Below are 25,337 nucleotides of genomic sequence, written 5' to 3'. Positions count from 1 at the left end.
TGCTTTTCTTTACCCATCAACTGACCTTTGAAATCCACCGGGGAACTATTTCATTTTACGTGCATGACACATGCATGCCTGATGGTAGTGATAAAAGACACTGCTTTAAGGGCTCTGAAGGTGATTTGCAGTGTCTATCAGATAGATTCACAAACTTCTCCAGCTGTTGGCATGTTAACAATATCTGTTCTCAAGGTACAATTGGTACTAGAAGCATATATTTTCACTCTTGATAACTAACAGCTTATGAAGCATGCGGCTGAAAGATTGCAGAATAATAAATTGCAGAGTAATGTGTAAAAAGGGAGGGGCAGCATTTATGGGGCACTGGGAAGTTCTCGTGCAGATAAATTAATAGGCAGCAGGTAGGTGAATCTATAAATGGATGCCACCTTCTCTTTGTTCTTGACTTTCTCTTCTTTCCCATGCCCAATGTTTTATCCTTGGCCAATTCACTTTTTAGACTAGCCTTCAATCTGATCTGTCTCAAATAATCCTATGACTTCCATGGCAGTATTCAGACCTTGTGTAGACAATTGAGCTGCATCATAGGCCACTTATTTTGGATGAGAAACTTGAATGAGAATTTGCTAATGTATGCTGCTTGCCTTTGATTTAGACCTATTGTGAGTAGTATCATTTGAAATAAGGCCATTGGATCCTGTCCTAAATCACGCACAAAAAAATAAAAACAGTCTGCACTGATGGAGACGTTACAGCAGCGGGCTAATCCGCTGGCCCTCCTTGAATGCTAATGGTCGGTCCGTTGCCTTGGCCCAATCCCGGCTTTTTTTTTTTTCATTGTTATTATTATTATTATTATTATTTTGAAGAATTTGAGGGGAGATTAGCCACCCATCCTCAGCCAATGAGGATGGCATCAAGAAATTTTTTGTGCACCATGAATGGTGTAGAAATTTCGATATAGAACACATCATTTTATGTGACTGATCTATATAATTATTATTTTTTAATACATATTTAATATCTGTAGTTTTTTTTTGAAAAAATTATCTATAGGTCTCTGGATAGATCCGAAATTACTTTTAAGTTTTTAAACTTTTCAAGTTGAATAAAAAATCTTTGAAATACTAATAAGTTATTTTTAGATCCACACAGATTGATTACACAAGTCCATGTTCAGGTTACACGGATTTATGTTCAAGTTACACAGATTTATGTTCAGATTATGCAAATTACTTAGTTTCAATATCTGGTTATGCACGTTCATGTTTAGATTATACACATATGTACTTTAATTACACAGAAATAACTTCTTAGCATTTCAGAGACTTTTTATTCAATTTGAATAGTTTAGGGACTTAAAAATAATTTTAGATCCATCAAAAAACTTTTAGATAATTTTTCTTTCTTTTTTTTATTTAAAAATTTTGTATGATGAAAATATTCTTAATTTTTAAAAAAAATTATGACATCCTATGACATATTATGATTTCCAACATACAGAATATCATAATATGATACAAAAAATTATAATATCCTGTGACATATTATGACATTCTGCATCAAATTATGACTTCTTGTACGTAGGATATTATAATATAGTCCAGAATGTCATAACATAATCCATGATGTCATAATATAGAAAAAATATTTTTTTCAACTATTTTTCAATACGTATTTAATGCTTATAATTTTATTTTTTTATTTAAAAATTTTAAATGATAAAAATATTTTTATTTTTTTAAAAAAATTATGACATTCTATAACATATTATGATATTCCGTGATGACATTCCGTATCAAAATTATGATTTTCTATACGCAGAATATCATAATATGGATATAAGATGTCGTAATTTTTTTAAATAATAAAAATATTTTTATCATTTAAAATTTTTAAATAAAAAAATAAATATTAAATATATATTAAAAAATAATAATTATATAAATTAATTATATAAAATGATATATTTTATATCGAAATTTCTGTACCGCACCACAGTGCACAAGGAAGTTCCCATGGCGCATTATGGGGTGGGGCCTTATGCCCCACGCGCCGCATTCTGCCGTTTTCTTCTGGCCAGACCCACCCTGTGGCCGCGTGCCAAAAAGATGCTCTTGGTGGTGACTACCGCCCTCTGATTTCTCTCTTTCGCGCGCGCGCGAGCTTATGTATTTAATTTATATAGCTTATTCTTCGAAAATCATTATTTATGTATACCTTTCAAAATATTATATTTTTGCATGAATACTCTTCCAATTCCATCAAATTGTCAGATAACGACATTAATAAATAATATTTTAGATATAAGATATTTTCGTTATGTTTTCACACTAATATACTTTGTTACAAGGGTATCGGTAGAAAGGATAATAATATCAAATGATCCCCAAAATAATTATTTATTAGTACGAAGGAGAATCCATGAAATCAAGATATCTGTGTGTGTACACACACATATTGCGTGTGTATATAATAATTTTTAAAAAATAACAATATAAGTAGTAATATTTGTAAAAATATATATTAAAAAAATATAAAAAATAATTTTAGTAGGAGATGATATTCTTAATCAAAATTGTACCATTTCTATCCATTTCATTCGTGATTTCAAATTGCAGTAACTCCAACCCACCAACATATTTGGCCCTCCATGTAAATTATTTTTTAATATTATAATAATATTTAAAATCATAAAAATTATCTCAAATCACCTAGTTGAGGATGTATTAGAGTGCAGCGCTGATGGATTGATGCAGCATTATCTTTTATATTGAGAAGATTCGAACTTTCACATAAAAAATCAATAAAGAATGAGGAAAGAGAAAAAAAAGAGAAAAAATCGATAATCAATCCTCATAGAGAATTAGAAAAAAAACTTCATTCTCTAATTTTTCTATTTTATTTAAAATAATATTTTTTTAAAAAAAATTATAAAATATTTAAATAAAAATGATAATTTTTATTTTTTAAAAAAAAAATTTAAAATATATTTTTTTAATTTTATTTCAAACCAAACATGAAAAAATGAGATGGAGCCTTTCTCTATCCCTTCACACCCTTTCCCAACTTATCACGGGTCGCTCGCTGTCCTCCCTCCTCCCTCTCACTCCCTCCTCCCTCTTCTTTTCTCTCTTTTAGTCTCTCTCTCCCTCCCATTTTCTCTTTTCATCTCTTTGCCTCTCGTCCATTCTCTCTCTCTCATCATCTTTGTTGCGCTAGCATGGACCCAACACGAGAGTGTACCGAAGCAATCGGTACGGACTTAGATGCGGTACAGTAGCCACTCAAAGTAATGACCATTAGTATTTGCTTTAATCTTTTTAAATATTATTTATAAAAGCTACAATCTACTTTTGTAGTAATTCTATTTTAATTCTACATTTAAACGCAGGTTTTTGAAGATTAATGCCAATCTTTATTGAGCAATAATTTATTTTTAAATAAAATAAAATAGCCATTCTTTAAAATTATAAAAAAAAATTATAGAGAATAAAAATTGTTATCTACAAACTTGTATCAAGTATGAAAGCTCGTTGATTATAATAAATATGTATATGTATTGTAGATGGCATTCTATATTGACATATAAGATTACAGAATAATCTCCCGTAACATTATATATTAAGTTTTATTTTTTTATATTTTTTAAATAAAAATATAAATATAAATAGTATGATAAAAAAAATCTATATCTATCTATCTATATTATAATAGTAAAATAATATATGGGCATAAGGATGGCATGGATGACATTTCATGTTAATACATAAGATTATAAGATAATCTTCCGCAACACCATATATCAAATTTTATTTTTTATATTTTTAAATAAAAAATATAAATATAAATAGTATGATAAATAATAAAAAATATTTTAAATCTATCTATCTATATAATATTTATATAATAATAGTAAAGCGATATACGGATATTAGTAGTGGCATTTCATATTGATATGTAAGATTATACGATAATCTCTCGCAATACTACGTATCAAGTTTTATTTTTTTCTTATTTTTAATTTTTATAAATAAGAAATAAAAATATAAATAGTATGAAAAAAAATAAAAAATATTTTAAATCTATCTATATAATAATAATAAAATGGTACATTGGTATTAGAGATAGCATTTTATGTTAATATGTAAGATTATAGGATAATCTTCTGCAATACCACATATCAAGTTTTATTATTTTTATTATTTTTATATTTTTAAATAAAAAATATAAATATAAATAGTATGATAAAAAATAAAAAATATTTTAAATTATTATCTATTTATTTATCTATATAATAATAATAAAATAATATATGGGTATTTACCAAATATAGCAATCATTACTGATTTGAAATGCCATCTTTGAAAAGAAGAATTTTTAGAAACCCTTATGATCTCATCATAGAATTAATTGATAAAAATAATTTTTAATATAAAATATTATCATTATTATCAGTTAAATCCCACAATGCAGAGGTTGAGCTCTAGTTTTATTTATATAATAATAATTATATTAAAGTAATAATATTATTTAGGAATATATCTATATTACTCCGTAACATGAATTTTAATCCTGCTATACATTCATGTATGATGCGCATCTGCATTTTTTCATCATGATTTTTTTTTCTGCATCTCAAACTTGTCTTCTCTTTTTTTATATAGAAGATTAGAGTTTTATTTTTTTAATATTTTATTTATTATTTATTTAAATAATATTTTATTATAAAAAATAAAATTATAACAAGCCAATATCACATCCAAAAACTAATCAGAATGTATTATTTTGATTCTTGATCCTATATAAATACCTAAATCTTTCTAATAAATAATCAATGTGTAACTAAATACATGTCTATATGGATCTCAGATATTTTCTTCATTTAAGTTTTAGTAATTTTGCCAGACTAAAGATCCACGTGAATGTGTATTTAATCCTACATTGATTATTTGCTGGGAAGATGTTAGATACTTATACAAGACCAACAAACTCAAATAATACATTTTAGCTAGTCTTTGAGGTGAGATCCTAAATTGTTATAAATGATATTAAAATTGATCCAGCTCATTGCCTATTTAGACCGTCATCTCGACTGGATCCTACGGTGTTATAAAAATAATCAAAATTTATATTTTTAATATTTATATATAAATATAAATTTTATTTTAATTAAAATAAATAAATATATACATGGATATACGGCATTTTAGTAATTTAATAAGAAAGTTTCAAATATTATCATAACGGATATTAATTTTCCCCATTGTTCGAAGATCCTTCGTTCTTAAAAATTGAAAAAGTAAGGCGGAAAGCATGACCTGCCTGTTTTTCCACCCCTCAAAAGAAGTACAAACAACCACAAATATATAAAAAACTAAGAAAAGAATCCAATCACGATCCATCCACTTCCTGTCTGTCCTCATCTGCAAAGATTAAATATTACACACCACTACGAAACTCCAGTGCTTTGCCAACTAAACATTCTTACGCTTTTTTTCTGTTTCCATCTTCACGGCTTGGCGGAGCTCCTCTGCTTCTCCCTGGGCCAAGAAAAATAAAAACTAAACAACTTCAGGTTTCTCGACACCCACTCTCCGACAAATCCATCCTTTCCTTCCTCTTGTTTGCAGACCTCTTAAGCGATACCAGCTCTCTCCATTACCCCCTTCTATTCTTCCATATTCCTTCCTCCTTTGGTTCGTTCTTCTTCTCTCCCCATTATTACTTTTCCTTAGACTGTTTCTTTTGGAGCCTTCTTCTTGGTTCTCCCACCCTTCTCTTGCTCTGTCTCTGATCAAAGATGTATTAAAAATCCATTTTTTCCTCATCAGAAGCTCAGATCCATGTAATAATTTTTTTTTTCTCCATTAAAAGCTCAAATTCATATTAAAAAAATATTTTTCGCATAAAAAGATCTCTTCTTGGAACCTTCTTTTGGTATTTCGTACTGCAATTGCTTATTCCGACAAGATACCTCGCTTCTAATCTTCCGTCCCTGATCAAATCTATGTAAAAACAAAATGTTTTTTTTTTTTTTTTTTCTCACGAACAAAAGCTTTTCTTGGAGCTTTTATCTTTGGAGTTTTTATCTTTGGAGTTTCTTACTGGAATCACTTCTTCGCTCATGCCTGACAAAACCCTAGTTTTCTTTTTTTTGCTTGATAAGAGACAAAGCCCTAGCTTTACCTGCTTTTTGTTTCTTGAAGATGGCGTCAAGACCACCGATGGCGCTGGTACTGGCAGCGTTCCTTCTCTTGGTGGAATGGGGCTCGGCGGCGGCGGCGGCGGCGGCGGCAGGGGAGGAGACGTGCTCCGGGATAGTGCCGATGAAGGAGCGGGGAACGGCAATGTCGGTGGAGGATTTCGGCGGGGTGGGGGACGGCCGGACGCTCAACACGGCGGCTTTCGAGAAGGCCGTGGCGGAGATCGAACGGCGAGGGGTGGCCGGTGGCACCCTCTACGTCCCGCCGGGGGTCTGGCTCACGGGGGTCTTCAATCTCACCAGCCATATGACCCTTTTCCTCGCCAGGGGCGCCGTCATCAAGGCCACCCAGGTGTTATCTTTATTTCCCCCTCTATTTGTGTTTTTAATAAAAAAAAAAATCTCTTTTTCTCCAAAAAAAGATCCTTGTTACCCCACCTACTCCTTATACCAATCAAGGATAAGTACACTTCCTATCCAGTAGGCTTGATCATTTTTTATGTTCAGTGTGTTCTCTGTATGTATGTATGATGAACAGAAGCATTCATGGAGAAGATTTTGCCAGGGGATTCTAAGAGTTGCTCAAAAGTTTTTTTTCTTTTTCCTCCTTGGATTTCATCTGATCTGAGGTCTCACTACTTAGTTTCTTTTTACTCCTTCAATCTCACCAGCCATATGACCCTTTTCCTCGCCAGGGGCGCCGTCATCAAGGCCACCCTGGTGTTATCTTTATTTCCCCCTCTATTTGTGTTTTTAATAAAAAAAAAAAATCTCTTTTTCTCCAAAAAAATATCCTTGTTACCCCACCTACTCCTTATACCAATCAAGGATAAGTACACTTCCTATCCAGGAGGCTTGATCATTTTTTATGTTCAGTGTGTTCTCTGTATGTATGTATGATGAACAGAAGCATTCATGGAGAAGATTTTGCCAGGGGATTCTAAGAGTTGCTCAAAAGTTTTTTTTCTTTTTCCTCCTTGGATTTCATCTGATCTGAGGTCTCACTACTTAGTTTCTGAGGCATGGTTTTGTGAGCCAGGTCTATGGATGATGGGTGAATAGGGTTGTTTTTGAAAGCTTTATGTTTTCATTTTTTAAATTTTTTATTGAATGGTGCAGGATACATCGAGCTGGCCTTTGATCGATGCTTTGCCATCATATGGGAGAGGTCGGGAGCTACCTGGTGGGAGATATATGAGTCTGATTCATGGAAATGGAATTCATGATGTGATAATAACAGGTGCATCTTGTCACATTTCTGCTTTTGCAACAATGGTTACATTATGTCATTACCTTGAGAAATTGTTTGTTAATTCAGGGACCATGAGTAGGATTGCTAAGGCCCAAGAACAATGATATTCATTATTGTGGAAACAGTAAGATAATGCTAGTGTTCTGAGATTTGACATCTTATGCTGCTCATGTCCAATGATTGGATGGAGTGAAAAGGATTTAATCTGATTGTGTCAAGTTTGAATCACTCAACACTAATAATCTAATAGAATTTTTTGTGACTTTACTTTCTAGATGCACATAGTATTTTTCAGTATGGTGATCAATACTGTCACCTGTGAGGTGTTTGAGTCCTGCAGTGTGGGGTCCTGCAGTGCTAGAGTTCTAACTTTTTCTGACCATTGTTGGTGGGTCACTCTGAAAGAAGCCAATTTGCTTAAGCAAAGTAGGTAGGAGAGGACTGTTTAGTGTTAGCATGACCACTTCCATGTGGTTTCAGACTGATGTTATCGATGAATCTCGTGATTCATGAAGCCAGAGCAATCTCTCTTCTCGAAACTTCAGATGTTCTCTAGAATTTGTGGTTGGATCAAGCTTGATTGAGTAAAATATCAACTACTTCATATGCTGGATGGGTGAAGCCAGAAAGTTTTCAAGTCTTCTCTTACAAACTATGAGTACAACTTTGGAAAGCCTTATTAACCTAACTTCAAAGATGTCAAAACTGGATTTTTATTTCAAAGATTGTTGTTACATAGGCAAGCCTTTCTGAGTAAGCTGGAAATTAATTAGCTTTGCAGATAATGGGAACTCATAGTTTTTCTTGATTTTAATTGCATTGCCTTTATTTTCTCTGAATAATAATTTTCGATAATAACTGGCCATCTTATCTTTAATCAGAACCTGATCATGAATTTGAGTGCATTATTATATGCACATATAATGACTGTAATATGTAGAATATCTTGTATGTTTATGTATGTATGTAGGTATGTGTATATGTACGTATATATGTATGGCTGTATGCATTCATGTTATTTCGTTCTTTAATTTATCTCATTGAATACTAATATGATTCTATGAACTAATTAATATGGGCATTATCCTTAAAAACATTACGTTAAATTTCTTTTGTCCCACTTCTTGTTCCCAGGTGAGAATGGAACAATTGATGGGCAAGGCGAGGTCTGGTGGAATATGTGGAGGCAAAGAACCCTACCTTTCACAAGACCAAATATATTGGAGCTCATGCATTCTAAAGATATTATTATTTCTAATGTGGTCTTCCAAAACTCACCATTTTGGAACATTCACCCTGTTTATTGCAGGTGCACATGAGAAATTTAAATTCTCTTCATCTTTTATTTTCCCAGTCAAGGCTCTGCATTATCTTATACTCTGTTGAAATAGTCGAACTCTAGTACCCCTCTTTCGATTTAAAAAAAATATCATAAGCAATCCTTGATATCATGTCACTTCTATTTGGAGTAGCAATATCACATCTGCCAAATCATATCGAACTCTTCAAATTCTTATTTATTGCTGCTGTGAACAATGTTAGCTTAATGAAAAATTACATTGTAACATATTGCTTGAAAATTACATCATAAACTTCATCAGAACTACTATATCTTCCTATATTTTTCAGAACTCTATTTATTGTGAAAATGCATCTATTGTTTGAAATTCTTTAGTCATCTTGTTGTTTTATGATTGTTGATGTTAATTCTAGATAGACGTTCTGTTTTAAGTGAAAATTTGCCTTTTCATTTCTCTTCTTCATTGGCTAAACCTCACACTTTAGCCACAATATCTTTTATGTCTTTTTCCTGTTCTTTTGATTTAGTGAAGTTTCCAGGTTTAGTTACAGAGAAAATGGAACTAAGGCGTCATGCAGTATACCTTAAGGAAGCTTGAATTGTCAAATGCTAAATAAATTTTCCTCAACTTTGTTTGATTCCCTCAAGTTGTAGCGAGAATGTCAGAGCCATTCTAAGCGACCCTGTATAAAAGTTTCCATGAGATCATTACATCTGGAAGTGTGTAGATGTAAGAAAAATAACAACACATTGTAAATTATAATGGATCTGACAAAACATTGGGTATTATGTGGCGCTTCTGGTTTGACCGCTCATTAGTCATGCTGCAGCCTTTTAATAAATATTTGAAATCTGAAAAAAAGGGTTCAAGATCTCTTCTAAATACTCTGTTTTTTCTGTCTTTGCAGTAATGTGGTAGTAAGAAATGTGACCGTGTTGGCTCCATATGACTCTCCTAACACGGATGGAATCGATCCAGGTATTCCAATTCTACTGTTCCTATTCTCTTTCATCAAATGGGGAAAAAAACAAAAAAAGAAAAGGAAGAGTAAAGTCCTAAGAGCCAGACAGACAATATTCTGTTATTAGGAGAGTTATATTGATGTCTTTCATGTACCCTTGTATTTTCACTTGCATCACCTATGAAACTTTGCTAGGTGGAGCATAGAAGCTCGACAGCTCTTCTGTCAGGCACCCAACTTCCTGAATACCTAACCACTGGCTTGTATTACTTTTGGCAGATTCCAGCTTAAATGTCTGCATAGAGGACTGCTATATTTCAACAGGGGATGATCTAGTAGCTGTGAAAAGTGGGTGGGATGAGTATGGCATGGCCTATGCCCGCCCCAGCTCTGGCATCACCATTCGGCGGTTGACCGGCTCCTCTCCTTTTGCCGGAATCGCAGTTGGAAGCGAAACCTCCGGTGGGGTGGAGAATGTCTTAGTGGAGAGCATACATATCTATAACACTGGTATTGGGATACATATAAAAACCAATTCTGGTAGGGGTGGGTATATAAGAAACATAACCGTCTCCGGTGTGAATCTGAGCAATGTTCGCAAGGCTCTGAGAATTGCAGGTGATGTTGGAGATCATCCTGACGACATGTATAATCCAAATGCTCTTCCAATTGTCAATGGTTTGACCATCAAGGATGTGTGGGGTGTGGATATCCAGCAGCCTGGGTCGATAGATGGCATCAAGAACTCACCCTTCACAGGGGTGTGTCTTTCTAATGTCAAGCTTAATGGTGATGGAACACGGGAAGTGCCATGGAAGTGTGCGGATGTGAGTGGTGGTGCCCTCGGGGTGCAGCCATCACCATGCACGGAGTTGACAAGTATTTCTGGGTTGAGCTTTTGTACGAATGCAATCTGATGTTCTATCATTTGTTGGATGCCGTTGTCACTAAGAAAATGCATGTCTTTGCCATTTGGCTGATGGAAATAAAATTTGAGCATAAAATTTGGTGCTATTATAAAGATATGCAGCTTGTATATGAAAGAATCTATATCTCATGATTTTCAAAGCATGAAAATATTTGAAGTTATCGACCAAGTGCCGGAGGTATTGCCGATATAAGTATCAACCAGGCAGAAGATAAGCTCTGTTTCTGTGCAACTAACAAAAATGCGGGTTGATTTTTATTGAACTAGAGTGGCTATCATAGTACAGTTGCAGTGTTATGCTGGAAAGAGATCTAAGATATGGCATACTACAATTTGCAGTATTATGCTATCTAGTTAACAAGCAGCATTTGCAAACGGGCTTAAATTGTTATCTATTGTAATTTCATTGGATGCATATACAGTTATTCTAGAGTATGGTTTAATATTTGATGGTCCTTGACTGGATGTCAACTTGTTAAGTTGGTGAAAGTTATTGAAGAGTGAAATCCATTTAGATTTGAATCCTCACTAATACTCAGATGGCCGAGTAGAAGTTAACTCTCTCTTTTTTCAGGAAAAAAAAAAAAAAAAAACTTCTCAGCATTGCACCATTTCGCAGAGATATGATCGACGCGCATATTTTTAAATTATGCCCCTCGTGTATTCTACATGGTCATTGCAATTGTGATGGAGACTGATCAACTTTTACTCCAACTCAACTCAATTTTATATAAATGAAATAAAAGTGAAATCCATGCAACTGACGGCCTAAGTCAAAAGCTTTAATTATGATAGATTCATTTGAAATTCATATCAAACTGTTGACTCACATTTAATCTACAAAATTCGTAAGTTAGGTCCGTGTTTGCCCCCTTAAAGATCAATATTCATCTCGGCAAAGAATAACCCCCACCCCCCCCCCCCCCCCGTAAGAAGAAGAAGAAGGAGGAGGATGAGAAGCAGAAGTTTCTAGAAATATAAAGTCCACATCCAAAATATCTTTATATTCATCAATTCTATCAGAATTCAGAAAAACAAAGAATGAGCAGGTCTTTTGGACACCATTAGAATAGAGTTGATCATTAGACAGGCCTCGGACCTAAATTGTAATAATTTGTAGTTGGGCTTTGGTTTGATCCTATTTAAATTTGATAGTTTCTATGTCCAAATCTAGCCTATGATGAGCTGTACGTTAGAAGAAGAGACTCTTTATCCATCGGGGATGGTGGACAAAAACTGAAGTGGAGCAATCGATCTATATAGTTCGGAGGAAACACCCCTCTCTGTCGTCAACTTAACCATCTGACATCACAGTTAATAATAAAATTTATATCAATTTTGAATGCCACAAGAATTTAATGTAGTTCGATTTATTTTTTTAAATTTAAAATTAATAAAATTATTTTTTCTCTTGAATTTTTTTTTTGATTTTTATTTTACTTATGCTTAATTATTATGAAAGCTGTTTTTTACTTTCTTCTTCCTTATTTCGTTCTTCTACTGTTTGAGCATCGGCACATCTAAGATTTTTCTTTGCAGGCTTACAGCAAGTAATGTGGGTTCAAGATTGTTATTATTGTCTTATCTGTTTTAATTGTTTGAAGACAACATGTCGTATCTGTTAGAATTATCTTTTTCCCTGTAGATTTTTTTAAAAAAAAAAAAAATTTAGATCCTTTGTGGGAAGAAGCACTAATCAACTGCATAAATCCACACATCTCACCAAACCTCTCTGGTCTCGAGGTTCGACCAGGAGGGCTGGTCACTCAATCAGAGCCGTCTAGTATGATATCATGATCAAATCAGTCTTGCATGATACGTTATCCATGGTACTGTGCAGGCCTTCCTCTACGGCAGTCGCGTCATAAACGGACGGGCGTCATTGGGCGGGTGGTGCTCCCCGCCCCAACCCCGGTCTGGAGAGAATCCCGAACCAGAGAGCTGCGATTGGTCTTCGTTGCGTGAGACATCGCATCTTTTGATTTGTCCCATCGAGTGACAGGGAGTGACCGAAAAATGATGGAAAGGTCACGTTCCATTCTCTGTTTTGAATCCAACGCTGATGTGATACTTGGCAGAGCTGATCTAACTCGGACTTGAATTATATTCATTAAAAATGGGGCTGTGATTCATATTTATTTAAAATTTGATATTCTTTTGCATCCTGATCAGCTTTGCACGACGCGGCAGAGCATAAACAAAGGCTGCACACGACGAAAAACCAAATTGGAGCGAGATGATCCAAATAGATGTAATTTGGATTCAAATCAACTCCTATATACCTCCAAATCTAACCGGTCTAAATCATGTGCACATCTAATAGAAATCATGTCGTGAACTTGAATAACCTTGTAAATAGAGGTTACCATTACCTGAGAAAAGTCAATGCAAGACATGAAAGTTGATTCACATTAAGTTGACCAGATAATATTGGTTTGGTCCCGAAACAATTTCATGCCGGCACTAACGGATGTCCAAAACAATTTGCAGCAGTAACTGCCATATTGTACTGTATATTTCTTGAAGCATGTTGATCTTTTAGAGTAAAGCATTGCAAACCATTCTAACATCTTGGTTGGTGTTTGGAAGTGCGCTTTCCATTAAGAATCCTAGTTATGGAGAAGAAGAACTAAATTTAATATATTTTGTATTATTTATTACCTTCTTTGATATTTGAAGATTAATTAGTCAAATCTTCTATGCTAATTGTTGTGGAATGGCTAAAACTAGAATGCATAAAAAAAATATCATTAGCTTTTAAATATTATAACTTTTAAATTTAATTGTGAGAGTATATCAATCATTTTTAGAAAAATAATGCAAAAAATGCACATGCTGAACCCTTCAACATGCTATAGTTCTACAATTTTGTTACCAAGAATTATAAACCATTACATTGTAATTGATTACAAATGTACTTTTTATTTATTATTTTAAACAAATTGCAAGCTTCATGGAGGATCGCAGGTCAGATGATACATCTAAATTATATCCTTCTGACCATCAATAAAGATGAAAAGGTTAGATTTATTTTAGATCCAAATTGTATCCACATCCATATTTGATTAAAAAAAAAAAGAAAGAGTTCGGATTCACAGATTATCAAGACTGATACACAAGATTAACCCTTTCTTTATCAACTTAATTTTTTGGCTTACAGTTCATGTTTGTTGAAGGTTGCAAATTTGAATAATCGAAATTCAAGTATTCATAAAGATTATGAATTGAAATATGAAAAAATATATAGCACAAGAAATATAGCTAGCTCTTTCTATATTCTTATTTCTATAAATATTGAGTCTATATAGTTTATACACTTGGTTGGATGATTGGATTTTTAAACTCCAGCATGGTTTTTGATTAAATTAAAAAAATTAAGTTTTATACATAAAATCCAATTTAAATCTGATAAAATCATCACAAATTTAATTTATATCTACATCTAATTGATATAAAAGTTATTGAGTTTTTTATATTTTTTGGTACAGAGTTATATATATCACTTCCATCTCCAAGATTATAGTGATTTAATGGATAGCAGGACAAGGTAATCCCAGGTACCAAGCAGAACCTGGCGATTTAATGGATAGTAGGACAAGGTAATCCCAGGTACCAAGCAAAATCTGGCCCCAGGGGCGGCTGAAGGGCAAGGCCACCGAAGCCCTTGCCTTAGGCCCCCGCCCCCAGAAGGCCCCCCGCTCGCGCGCATCCGGCATCGCGATCCAGCCTCCGCCTCCCACCTCCGGCGTCTCGATCCAGACATCCATCCTCCGCCTCCGACGTCCCGATCCCGCCTCCAGGCCCTCCACGCTCCATCAATGACCGCATCCCGACGTCTCGATCCCGTCTCCGACATCCCGGTCCCGCCTCCAAGTCCAGTCGCGGTCCAGCCTCCGCCTCTACGCCTCCACCTCCGGCCATCCGGCTTCCCGTCATCTCGGTCCCGCCTCCACGCTCCATCAATGATCGCATCGGTCGATCGACGCATCCCAGCGTCCCGATCCCGCCTCCGCCTCCATGTCTCCGCCTCCGGCGTCCCAGTCCTGCCCCGTCTCCAAATCCATGCTCCACGGCTCCATCAGTCCCGGTCTCTCCGGCCCGGCAAGGCCTCTCCGGCTGGCAAGGCGGCAAGGCAAGACCACCAGGAACCAGGAGGTGAGGAGGTCCAGCCGTCCAGGACCACCACGGCTCGTCGGCTCCACTCCATAGTCCACACGGACCACACCATCGCTGAGCAGAGCGGTCCACCCCTCGGCCTCCACTGGTAAGTTTCTTCATTTTTTTTTGTTTTTCGACACTCCTCCTCCGCCCCGATTGTGCGTCGGGCCGGCGGCCCGCCGGTCCGCCTTCGTTTCTCGAAAGTCGGAGCCCGAAAGAAGGCCCCTCCCTGGCTCCGCCTTCATTTTTAGCTTTAGGCCTCCAAATATGTTGAGCTGCCCCTGCCTGGCCCATCATTCCACCGTTCAAATGTCGCATCACGAGTTATCAAACGTTTTTTTTTTTTTTTTCGGTGGGATCAGAGAAAGAAGTAGCTTCGAGGAAGCTTCATACGTCGACACCGACAATAAGGACAAAATTTCTCTATTGACCCATTCAATCAAAAAAATTAATTTTAATATATTTGTTATTTTGGTGAGCAATAGGTCGGGGCAATCTCGAAGCATGACGTAAAATCTCGCTCAAAATAATAAATTAGGGCTGCTTTTCTAAGATAAAACTCATCTATACTAATAAGATTGTTAATTATATTTAAAATGTGGCTTTAGAATTTTTTTAATTTTCAATAATTTGTTTTAAAATTAAAAATTGATAAGTTTAATTATTATGTATGGTATCTCATGGTATCTTGTATTCTTATTTATCAATTCAGTATAGATAATAGAATAAATATCTTGTGGTGCAGATTTTTTTAAATTTTTTAAATTTTTTTGAATTATAGGAAGAAATAATTTTGAAAAAATTTTGTACATTGGCAATGACAACAAAGGCAATTTCTAGATTGATCCATTCTAGACGGCGAGTTATTGAATCAAAAGTTTTCAATTTAAATAGGGCAATTTAGAAACATGATATAAAATCTCGATCAATATAATAAATTAGGGATATTTTTTTAAAATAAAAGTCACATATATTAATAACTATAAGGTTGTCAATTATATTTTAAATCTGATTTTGGAATTAATTATTTTTCAATAAATTGTTTTAAAATTTAAAATGATAAGTTTAATTATTATGTATGTACGATATCTTGTATTCTTATTTATCAATTCATTATAGATAATATAATGTATATCTTTCTTTCATTTTTTTTAATCAGTCTCCACCCTCATTTGTTTCTTTGTTGTTCCATTGTGGACAAAGTTCTCTAAATTGTTCAAAATGAATTGAATTGACACAAGATTGATTGACCAAGCTGAGTTCAACAATACACCAAAGTAAACCGCATCGAATCAAGAAAAATGCTAAATAGATTCAATCAAACTAGTTGATTCATGTTCTACCAAAAAAAAAAAAACTAGTTAATTCATGAATAAATGATGAGCGGATAAAAAATTTGTAAAAGCTAACTAATTGAGAATTATGGGATTTGAATCAGGAGAATTTCTCGGTTTCTAAGTTGATGATGGACAGGCTTGTGAAAATCTGGAATTGGAACCATCAATCTCTTATATAGCGATCAACCTCTTTATGATGGAGATTCTTTTTATAACCATTTTGGTAGTTTTGTATTCTCATATGAGATATATATGTCATTTAGAAATTAATTTTTCAATAGAAAATCAATTTTACTCCTTTCTATAGAAAATTACACACACACACACAATATATACATATATATAATTTTTAGATATTTTTAAAATTTTAATATTTATAATAATTAAAATATCAACAAGTTCTGTATTATATATATTTATATAACCTTTTAGAAGTTAAATGATTCATGATTATTTTTTATTTATGCTACAGTAGAACAGTTGCGTAGAACCATGTGATTTAAAAGAAATAATTAAAATAGAAAACAGATGAATAATTATGCATATTTTCCTTATATTATTTTTCATATTAAAATTTTTAAATATATTTTATTATAAATTTGGTACGGCTCATTGCAAGAGTAGTAACTTGGTAACCCCGATTCCTAACCATGCAATTTTTGATCCCTGACAATGACACCAAAAGTGTATTAGGTGTTGATGGAAATGAAGATAAAGCAATTTGAACTCTTCCATGCTAGCATCCAGTATCAAGGAAGAGATAGATGGTTGTGGAAATTGAAAGACAGTGATCAACATTGTAGGCCAATATGAGAGAGACAGAGTGTAATACCCTAACCCTTAATCACATAAATCTCTAAGCAGTAAAAAGATCAAAAAAAAAAAAAAAATGAAAAGAACCTGAAAGAGTTTCATTCCTTCTTCGATTCAAAGTTCCAAAATCACTCGAAAATCCGAGTAAAAATCGAATTAAAACTCTTCCTTTTGTGATTTATTTAAAGACCCTTAAACCTTTTGACTTCTTCTCACCAAAAAATTGCTAAAAATCACTGATTAAATTGCTATTTCTCATCCTTCATCTCACCCTATTTAATCGGTGATTCTTCTTTATTTTGGCCATCAGAAATCAAATTCACACCCATTAAAAGCCAGGTGATCTCTTTAATCATATTCTCCTCAATCTTTCAAAGGTTTTAATCTTGAATTTTTGCTAAAAATCTCTTCAAAAATCATTATTTTTTGAGTTCCCTATTTTCTGTTTTATTTTGATTTTTTCTGCCACCACTTGTCATCATCGGTCATCGGATTTGGCCGATTAGCAACGTCGGGGACTGCCTCTCTGGCCTCAAAGGTCGCCGGTGGGAGTGGTTGTCATCCTAGCTCGAAAACAAGGGGAGAAGGAGCTCCCCTGTTTTGTGAAAGAAAAGGAGAGGACCATGCGGGTCCTCTATTTCCCGTGAAGAAAGAAAAAAGGAAAAGAAAAGAAAAAGAGGAAAAAAAGAAAAAAATAACTAAAAAAATAAAAATGAGAGAGTTTCTCTCTTCTCTCTCTCCCTTCAATCTGAACACTTACTTTCTCTCTCTAGAATGTTGAAATTTTTTCTCTTTAAAATTTTTTCTCTCTAGATTGATCCTCTCTCTGAATTTCTCTCTTGTAGTTATTTTTCTAAGATTAGCCTAGTGAAAGGCTTCCTTTTGATGATTTTGATCGAATTTAGTGAAGGATCCGATCTTAAGTAAGATTTTGATTTAGATTTATTTTGATTTAATTTTAAATTAAAATTAATATAAAAATATAATTTTGAATAATAGACACTGAAGAATCTCCTAAAGGTTAATCGATCTGTTCGTTCAGTAATCTATAAAAGATAAGTAATGAATTATCTTCTCAAGATATTTTATATTTATTTTAAAAATAAATAATTATTCTTAGAATTATGCATGATTTATGAAATTATGTTTTGAACGAAAAGTGATTTTGAAATACTATGGTTTATTGATTATGCATATATTCAGTGAAAATTATGATATATTATGATACAAAAATATTTTGATACAGATCGGATTTATGCTCTCAGTATAACAATATTTCAGTGAACTCCACCAATGAAGATTATACGTTGATACTCAGTGGATCCTGCCAGTGGAGATTGTGGTATTTAGTGGACCCTGCCAGTGAGGGTTGTGTGCTGGTATTTAGTGGACCCTGCCAGTGGAAGTTGTGTGCTGGTATTCGGTAGACCTCATTAATAAGAGTTAAATGTTGGTCATAGTCGAGGCTATTGAGTTATGAGTGTTTTGATTCGAATCTGATTTATGATTATATTATATATGAATATTTGAAAAGATTGAATTTATATTAAATTAGCATGAAATATATTTTTATGTTTATTTACAGCATTGTTCTTGAATATTATATAATATCTGAAATATCTAGTTGAGATATTTGTTACTTTTTGCACTGTCTAGCTCATTATCTCTCTTTTTATTTTTTTAAAAATTTTGATAATTAATTACGAGCGTGGATAATAATGTTGGGACAGAGCTTTTAGAGGCAAGATTTAGCATTGTCAATTTTATTGAACTTAGATCTTTTATTTATTTTTAGTAGAACTTTGTTGGACATAAGATATTTGATTTAGTTATTTGAATTAAAATTGAATAATAATTATTTAAATTTTATTCTGCTGTGATGCATTGATATCATGATGAGATATCTTGCATGCTTATGGAGAGAGTTCTTCATAAGTATGCGGCGATTGTCCTGATCTCTGACTCGCGATCTCGGATCGAAGGCGTGATAATTAATATAGTATCAGAGCATAAGTAGATAATTATGACATATAGAATTAGATATAGTATGAATGTAGATAGGTAGATATCATGCATATTGGGACGTTAAGTATGAATATCATAACAAACCTATCATAACAAGTAGATAAATGAATCTAATAAGATTTTACTACTACAGAGGTTATTATGCTTCCCCGTCGAATGACAAGAATTACTCAAGGGACCGTAAGAGAGACATCACAACCACGAGGTGGTAGCACTCCCCATTTGATTAGTGGCACCCCTCAGGAGGAGAGAGTCGTAGATTCTATTGGGACTACTTTGAGAGTACGTCAGAAATCGGACAGGCTCAGTTAATGTAGACCTTAATTGAGATGGTGCAGATACAACAACAAATACAACAGTAAATGCTTGCACAACAGTAGATACAACAAGATGCACAACAACATCAGCATCCACCACAACGACATGGAGAGCAGCCAATGCAACGAAGCAACATTTCAGAATTTAAAAAGCTAGCTCCTCCGACCGTCAAGGGGACTACTGAACCTTTGGAGGCTGACAACTGGATAATGGAGATGGAGAAAGCCTTCACTGTCCAAGAGTATCGTGATGAAGAAAAAATTCGATATGCAGCTTATTTACTATAAAGAGAAGCATACAACTGGTATCAACGACTACAGCGTAAGTATGAACAAGATGGTGAAATACTTATTTAGAAGAGATTTTGGATTGTATTCTACGATCAGTATTTTTCTCGAGGCATAAGGATCCAGAAAGAGAAAGAGTTTATTTATCTAAAGCAAAGGGATTTGAGTGTGACTGAATATGAAGTAAAATTTATAGAGTTAGCAAAATTTACTCTGAAATCAGTGGATGGTGAGCAAGAATGAATTCACAAATTTGAGATGGGACTGAGAATTGAAATTCAAAAATAAGTGAATCCATATAAATTGACTACTTATGGAGATGTGGTAAATAAAGTATTGATAATTGAAAGAGAAGTCAATGAAGAACGTGTGGAAAGAGAAAGGAAGTAAAGAAAGAGAGCGAGATCAAATGATATACAAAGGCAGAATAATAAAAACATCAAAAGTTCAGCTAAGGAAACAACAGATAATAAGACTCAACAGATTGATGATGAGCAGTGCTCCAGATGTGGCAGAAATCATGCTGATAAGAATCATCGTTGAAATACAGGTGCTTGTTTAAAATGTAGTCAGATGGATCATAAAATTACTTACTGCCCGCTAAGTATTGAAAATCAATTTAGCCAAAGAACTTATGATAGATAAAACAAGGGTGGTGGGTAGATTTCTAAAATTCAAGGAAGAGTTTATGCACTTACTCAACAAAATGCACAGACTTCTAATGCAGTGGTGACAGGTAAGAAAAATTTTGAGGATGAATTTTTTTTTAGGAGAGGAGAATGTAATACCCTAACCCTTAATCGCACAAATCTCCAAATAGTAAAAAGGTCAAAAAAAAAAAGAAAAACATGGAAAGAACCCTAGAAGAGTTTCATTCTTTCTCCGATTCAAAGTCCCAAAATCACTCAAAAATTTGAGTAAAAATCGAATTAAAACTCTTCCTTTTGTGATCTATTTAAAGGCCCTCAAACTTTTTGATTTCTTCTCACCAGAAAATCACCAAAAATCACTGATTAAATTACTATTTCTCTTCCTTCATCTCATCCTATTTAACTGGTGATTCTTCTTTATTTTGGCCGTTAGAAATCAAATTCAAACCCATTAAAAGCCAGGTGATCTCTGCAATCATGTTCTTCTCAATCTTTCAAAAGTTTTAATCTTGAATTCTTGCTGAAAATCTCTTCAAAAATCATTGTTTTTCAAGTTCCCTATTTTCTGTTTTGTTTTGATTTTTTCTGCCATCATTTGTCACTGTCGGTCACTGGATTTGGTCGGTTGGCAACACCGAGGACTGCCCCTCCAGCCTTAAGGGTCGCCGGCGAGGGTTATTGCCATCCTAGCTCGGAAACAAGGGGTGCAAGAGCTCTCTTATTCTGTGAAAGAAAAGGAGAGGACCATGCAGGTCCTCTGTTTCTCGTGAAGAAAAAAAAAGAAAAAAGAAAAGAAAAAGAAGAAAAGAAAGAAAAGAAAAAAAAATAAATAAATAATTAAAAAAATAAAAAATGAGAGAGTTTCTCTCTTCTCTCTCTCTTTTTGGTCTGAACTCTTACTTTTTCTCTCTAGAATGTTGGAATTTTTTTTTTCTAAAATTTTTTCTCTCTAGATTAATTCTCTCTCTCTCTGGATTTCTCTCTTGAAGTTATTTTTCTAAGATTAGCCTAGTGAAAGATTTCTTTTTGATGATTTTGATCGAGTTTAGTGAAGGGTCCGATCCTAAATAAAATTTTGATTTAGAATTTATTTAGATTTAATTTTGAATTAAAATTAATATAAGAATATAATTTTGAATAATAGATCCCGAAGAATCTCTTAAAGGTTAATCAATCTATTCATTCAGTGATCTGTAGAAGGTAAGTAATAAATCATATTCTCAAGATATTTCATATTTATTTTAAAAATAAATAATTATTTTTAGAATTATGCATGATTTATGAAATTATGTTTTGAACGAAAAATGATTTTGAAATACTATGGTTTATTGATTATGCACATATTCAGTGAAAATTATGATATGTTATGATACAAAAGTATTTTGATACAGATCGGATTATACTCTCAGTCTAACTATGTTTCGATGGACTCCGTCAATGGAGATTATACATTGGTACTCAGTGGACTCTGTCAGTGGAGGTTGTGCACTGGTATTTAGTAGATCCTGCCAGTGGAGGTTGTGCGCTGGTATTTAGTGGACCCTGGCAGTCGGAGTTGTGCGCTGGTATTCAGTGAACTCCGTTAATGATGATTAAATATTGGTAATAGTCGAGACTATTGAGTTATGAGTGTTTTGATTCGAATTAGATTTATGATTATATTATATGTGAATATTTGAAAAGATTGGATTTACATTGAATTATTATGAAATATATTTTAATATTTATTCATAATATTATTTTTAAATATTATATAATATCTGAAATATTTAGTTGAGATATTTGTTACTTATTGGGCTGTCATTCAGATAATTAATTGCGAGTGTGGGTAATAATGTTGGGACAGAATTTTTCGAGGCAAGATTTAGCATTGTCAATTTCATTAAATTTAGATCTATTATTTTATTTTTAGTAAAATTTTATCGGATGTAAGATATTTGATTTAATTATTTGAATTAAAATTGAATAATAATTATTTAAATTTTATTCTGCTGTAATGTATTAATATTGTGATGAGATGTTTTGTATACTAATGGAGAGAGTTTTTCATAAGTATGCAGTAGTTGTCATGATTTTTGATTCGTGATCTCGGATTGAAGATATGATATAGAGAATGCGAGATTGATGGCAAGAGAGAAGGATGAGGAAGATGGATCTTGATGTTTGTATGCAATTTGGATAGGGCATGATATTTTTATTCATGCGGCAGGTGGGTAATTTGGCTGGCAATGTGCCCATTTGTTGGTTGGTAAGGACTCTTGTTTTTGCACCTTGCTTGCTGGGAGCAAGCCCTGCGCCCGCGCGGCTCTTACCTTCTAGAAACGGGGCCCGACCCATAGCCAAGAGGATGGATGTCTCAAACCTATTAATAAAATAAGAAATAAGACGAGATACAAATCCTTTCCTTTCCCCGTCCACTGTCTATTAAAACAACTAATTTACGACACATCCAGGGCGTTGGTGGCGGAATAGGTGCTGGAAGGGATATCGCTTGTACAATTGTAGGGGAAATAAATGCATGAAATTGCTAAAGGGATTAAGTTATATTTAGTGTGCATTGTGCTTTAAAATATTTTTGATTTTACCATAATATTGTATTATTGATGAAAATATATCAATTTAAAATAAATTTAAAATAAATTTTTTTAAATATAATTATTTTTATATTAATATTTTTATATTTTATTTTATACAGATTCAAAAATAAATTCAAAATTTGTAACTTATAAGGTTTAGATCTTTTTTACGTTAAATTGATAAAAAAAATAGATAAGCTTAAGTGGATCAATATTAGATTTTAAATCAATATTGAGTTAATATTGAAGCCCAAATTGATACGATCCATATGAACCCGCTATAAATCATTCACTTCGATTTCAAATGACTGTTTATATATAATAAATGATCGTCAGCAGGATGAATTTTCTTTAACTCGATTGAATTTAGTTGGACGAAATTTTTCTCTCAATCTGATCTAAGTCGACCCATGCTTAGCTCTAAAAATATGAGATAGACTTTCTATTATGCCATATCTCTTGTAGTATCCATCTCAGAGAACAAATTTAAAAGTTAGAGACTCTTCCTATTGATAGAGTCATCAGCTGATCAATAAAAAATCAAAAAAGAAAGAGAAATTACATGCAGCATCATTTTTTTTCCTCAAAACATATTTTTTATCGATAGACACTATATGACTCAATGATATATGCTAAGCAAATTAGTTATCTAATAAGCCGATATATTCCTTTAGATAAATCAATACATAATTTTCAAAATAAGATATTCATCAGTATGCAGTATATGACCTGATGATAAATATTTAGCAAATTAATCATCTAATAATCTAATATATACATCTAAATAAATTGACACAGTTTTTAGACCATTATGATCACTACTGTATACTATTTGACTTGATGATATACGTTCATCGACTTTTTAATACATACTGCGTACTTCTTTAATACATACTTAGCCATGACGTAGTATATATTTTCAAATAAACCGATACTATATGACTAAGCAAATAAGTTATTTAACAAGCTAATATATATATTTAGATAACTCAATACATATTTTTCAATATATAGTTTTCATTAATATAAAGATATAGTATATAATTTGATCATTTTGTGTAATATAAAAAATTTTATATATATATATATATATATATATATATATTATTTTTTTAGATTTCATGAATTTTTGGGTATAAATATTTTAGAAAAGAAAAAAAAATTTGGAGGTGAAGAAATGGACTTGGAAAAAAAATGGGAGAAACGGCTTGACGAGAGAGACGATGTATAAAGAGGTTTTATAAAAAAGTGAGAGGATGCCGCTCCTAATTTTCTTTCTTCATTATTTTTTTTAAATTATAAAAATAATTATTTAAGTTTTTGATTTTAAAATTTGTTTCTGTCCAAATTTTTTGTTATATACTGTATGATGTAATGTACAGCATATCCTGTTCATTGCATGATGGACGGTCGCATATGATTGTACACAATGTATCCAGGCACGATCGTCTATCACACGAGAGGGATGATATACTGTACACTGTACCATGCCGTGCACGGGAGAGAACCCGACCTCAATTTGTTTCAACAATGAGCACAGAAAATGCGGCAAGAAAAGGACCCCGTCGGATTAGATGCTGGCAGGCAACATTTCCCAAGCCGAAAATCTCAAGTCAAACGTTGCGGCCTCACGTATGTGCAAACGAAGCTTCCTCGAAGCAACACTCGAAATTTCTTTTCCCATTTACGCCCCCTTTTGTTCTGTTTTTTGATAAACCGGAGCTTATTAAACCAGACGTAGGACTATAAATATGGGAGAACATCGGTTAAGGTGCGACATAACCGCTCGTATATTCTAATTAAGACATCCTCCAGCTATATCATATAGAATTTAGCTTCTTCACGGAGACCCTTCCATGGAAGCCCCACCGGTCGCCGTGCCCGAGCCGAACCGAGTCCGAAAGGTCCTGATCCGAGTGGGGTTCGCGATGATGGCCATCTCCGCGGCGCACATCGTCCGAGACTCCGACGATCCCTCCGTCTCCAAGGTGCACCTCTTCGCGGTCTACGCCCTGGGGGTGCTCGGTTCGGGGCTTCTCTTGCTCTCCATGGGCCGTCCCCAAGCCCCGGCAAGGTTGGCGAGGGTTCTGCCATCGGTAGGGCTCACTGGCCTCTTTCGCTAATAAAAAAAAAAAAAGAATATGAAAGGCAGCTGGATCTAATCGTGTATAATGTCCATCACAGTTTGCATCTACACATGACTGTTCATCATGTAATAGGTGGTATGTATAATATACCACATCATGTAGTGCACTGTTGAAAATTTATGCTTTGAAAAAAAAGTATTATTTGGAACAAATTCGCCGTGCACCGCTAATAACATATTAGTTGAAGAAGAGGAAATATTTGCTGTTATTACACATTCAAGAAAAAAAAAAAAGGAGAAAAAAGAATAAATATTAGTGCTCTACGGTGAATCTGATTAAGTAATAATGTTTCAAGCTCGCCGTGGACGAGGGACGGTTATGTTTAGCCACAGTAAAGCCTACATCTGGATTTTGCATATTAATGAAGCCTTTGACCCACGTTCCACCAACCAAAAAAAAAAAAAAAAAAATCGCA

The 25,337-nt window shown here is 33.7% G+C and overlaps 1 protein-coding gene across 4 annotated transcripts; it reads left to right on the top strand.

Moving 5' to 3' along the window:
- Positions 1–5,392: 5,392 nt before the first annotated feature.
- Positions 5,393–10,706, top strand: LOC105039387 (probable polygalacturonase). 4 transcript variants are annotated; one of them, XM_010915534.4, is made up of 6 exons: positions 5,393–5,542; positions 6,174–6,521; positions 7,289–7,409; positions 8,556–8,730; positions 9,630–9,700; positions 9,963–10,706. In XM_010915534.4, exons 2-6 carry the CDS (start codon positions 6,174–6,176, stop codon positions 10,598–10,600), a joined length of 1,353 nt encoding a protein of 450 aa, XP_010913836.1. In that variant the 5' UTR covers positions 5,393–5,542; the 3' UTR covers positions 10,601–10,706. The 4 variants fall into 4 exon arrangements, with proteins under 4 accessions (XP_010913836.1, XP_010913839.1, XP_010913831.1 ...); XM_010915537.4 differs by having other exon boundaries at positions 5,432–5,663; XM_010915529.4 differs by having other exon boundaries at positions 5,432–5,812.
- Positions 10,707–25,337: the final 14,631 nt, after the last annotated feature.

The sequence above is a fragment of the Elaeis guineensis genome, chromosome 2 (assembly GCF_000442705.2).
Source record: "Elaeis guineensis isolate ETL-2024a chromosome 2, EG11, whole genome shotgun sequence".
Classification (NCBI taxonomy): Eukaryota; Viridiplantae; Streptophyta; class Magnoliopsida; order Arecales; family Arecaceae; genus Elaeis; species Elaeis guineensis.
Note: the sequence above shows the minus strand (reverse complement) of the source record. Positions and strands in the feature narration are given on the sequence as shown.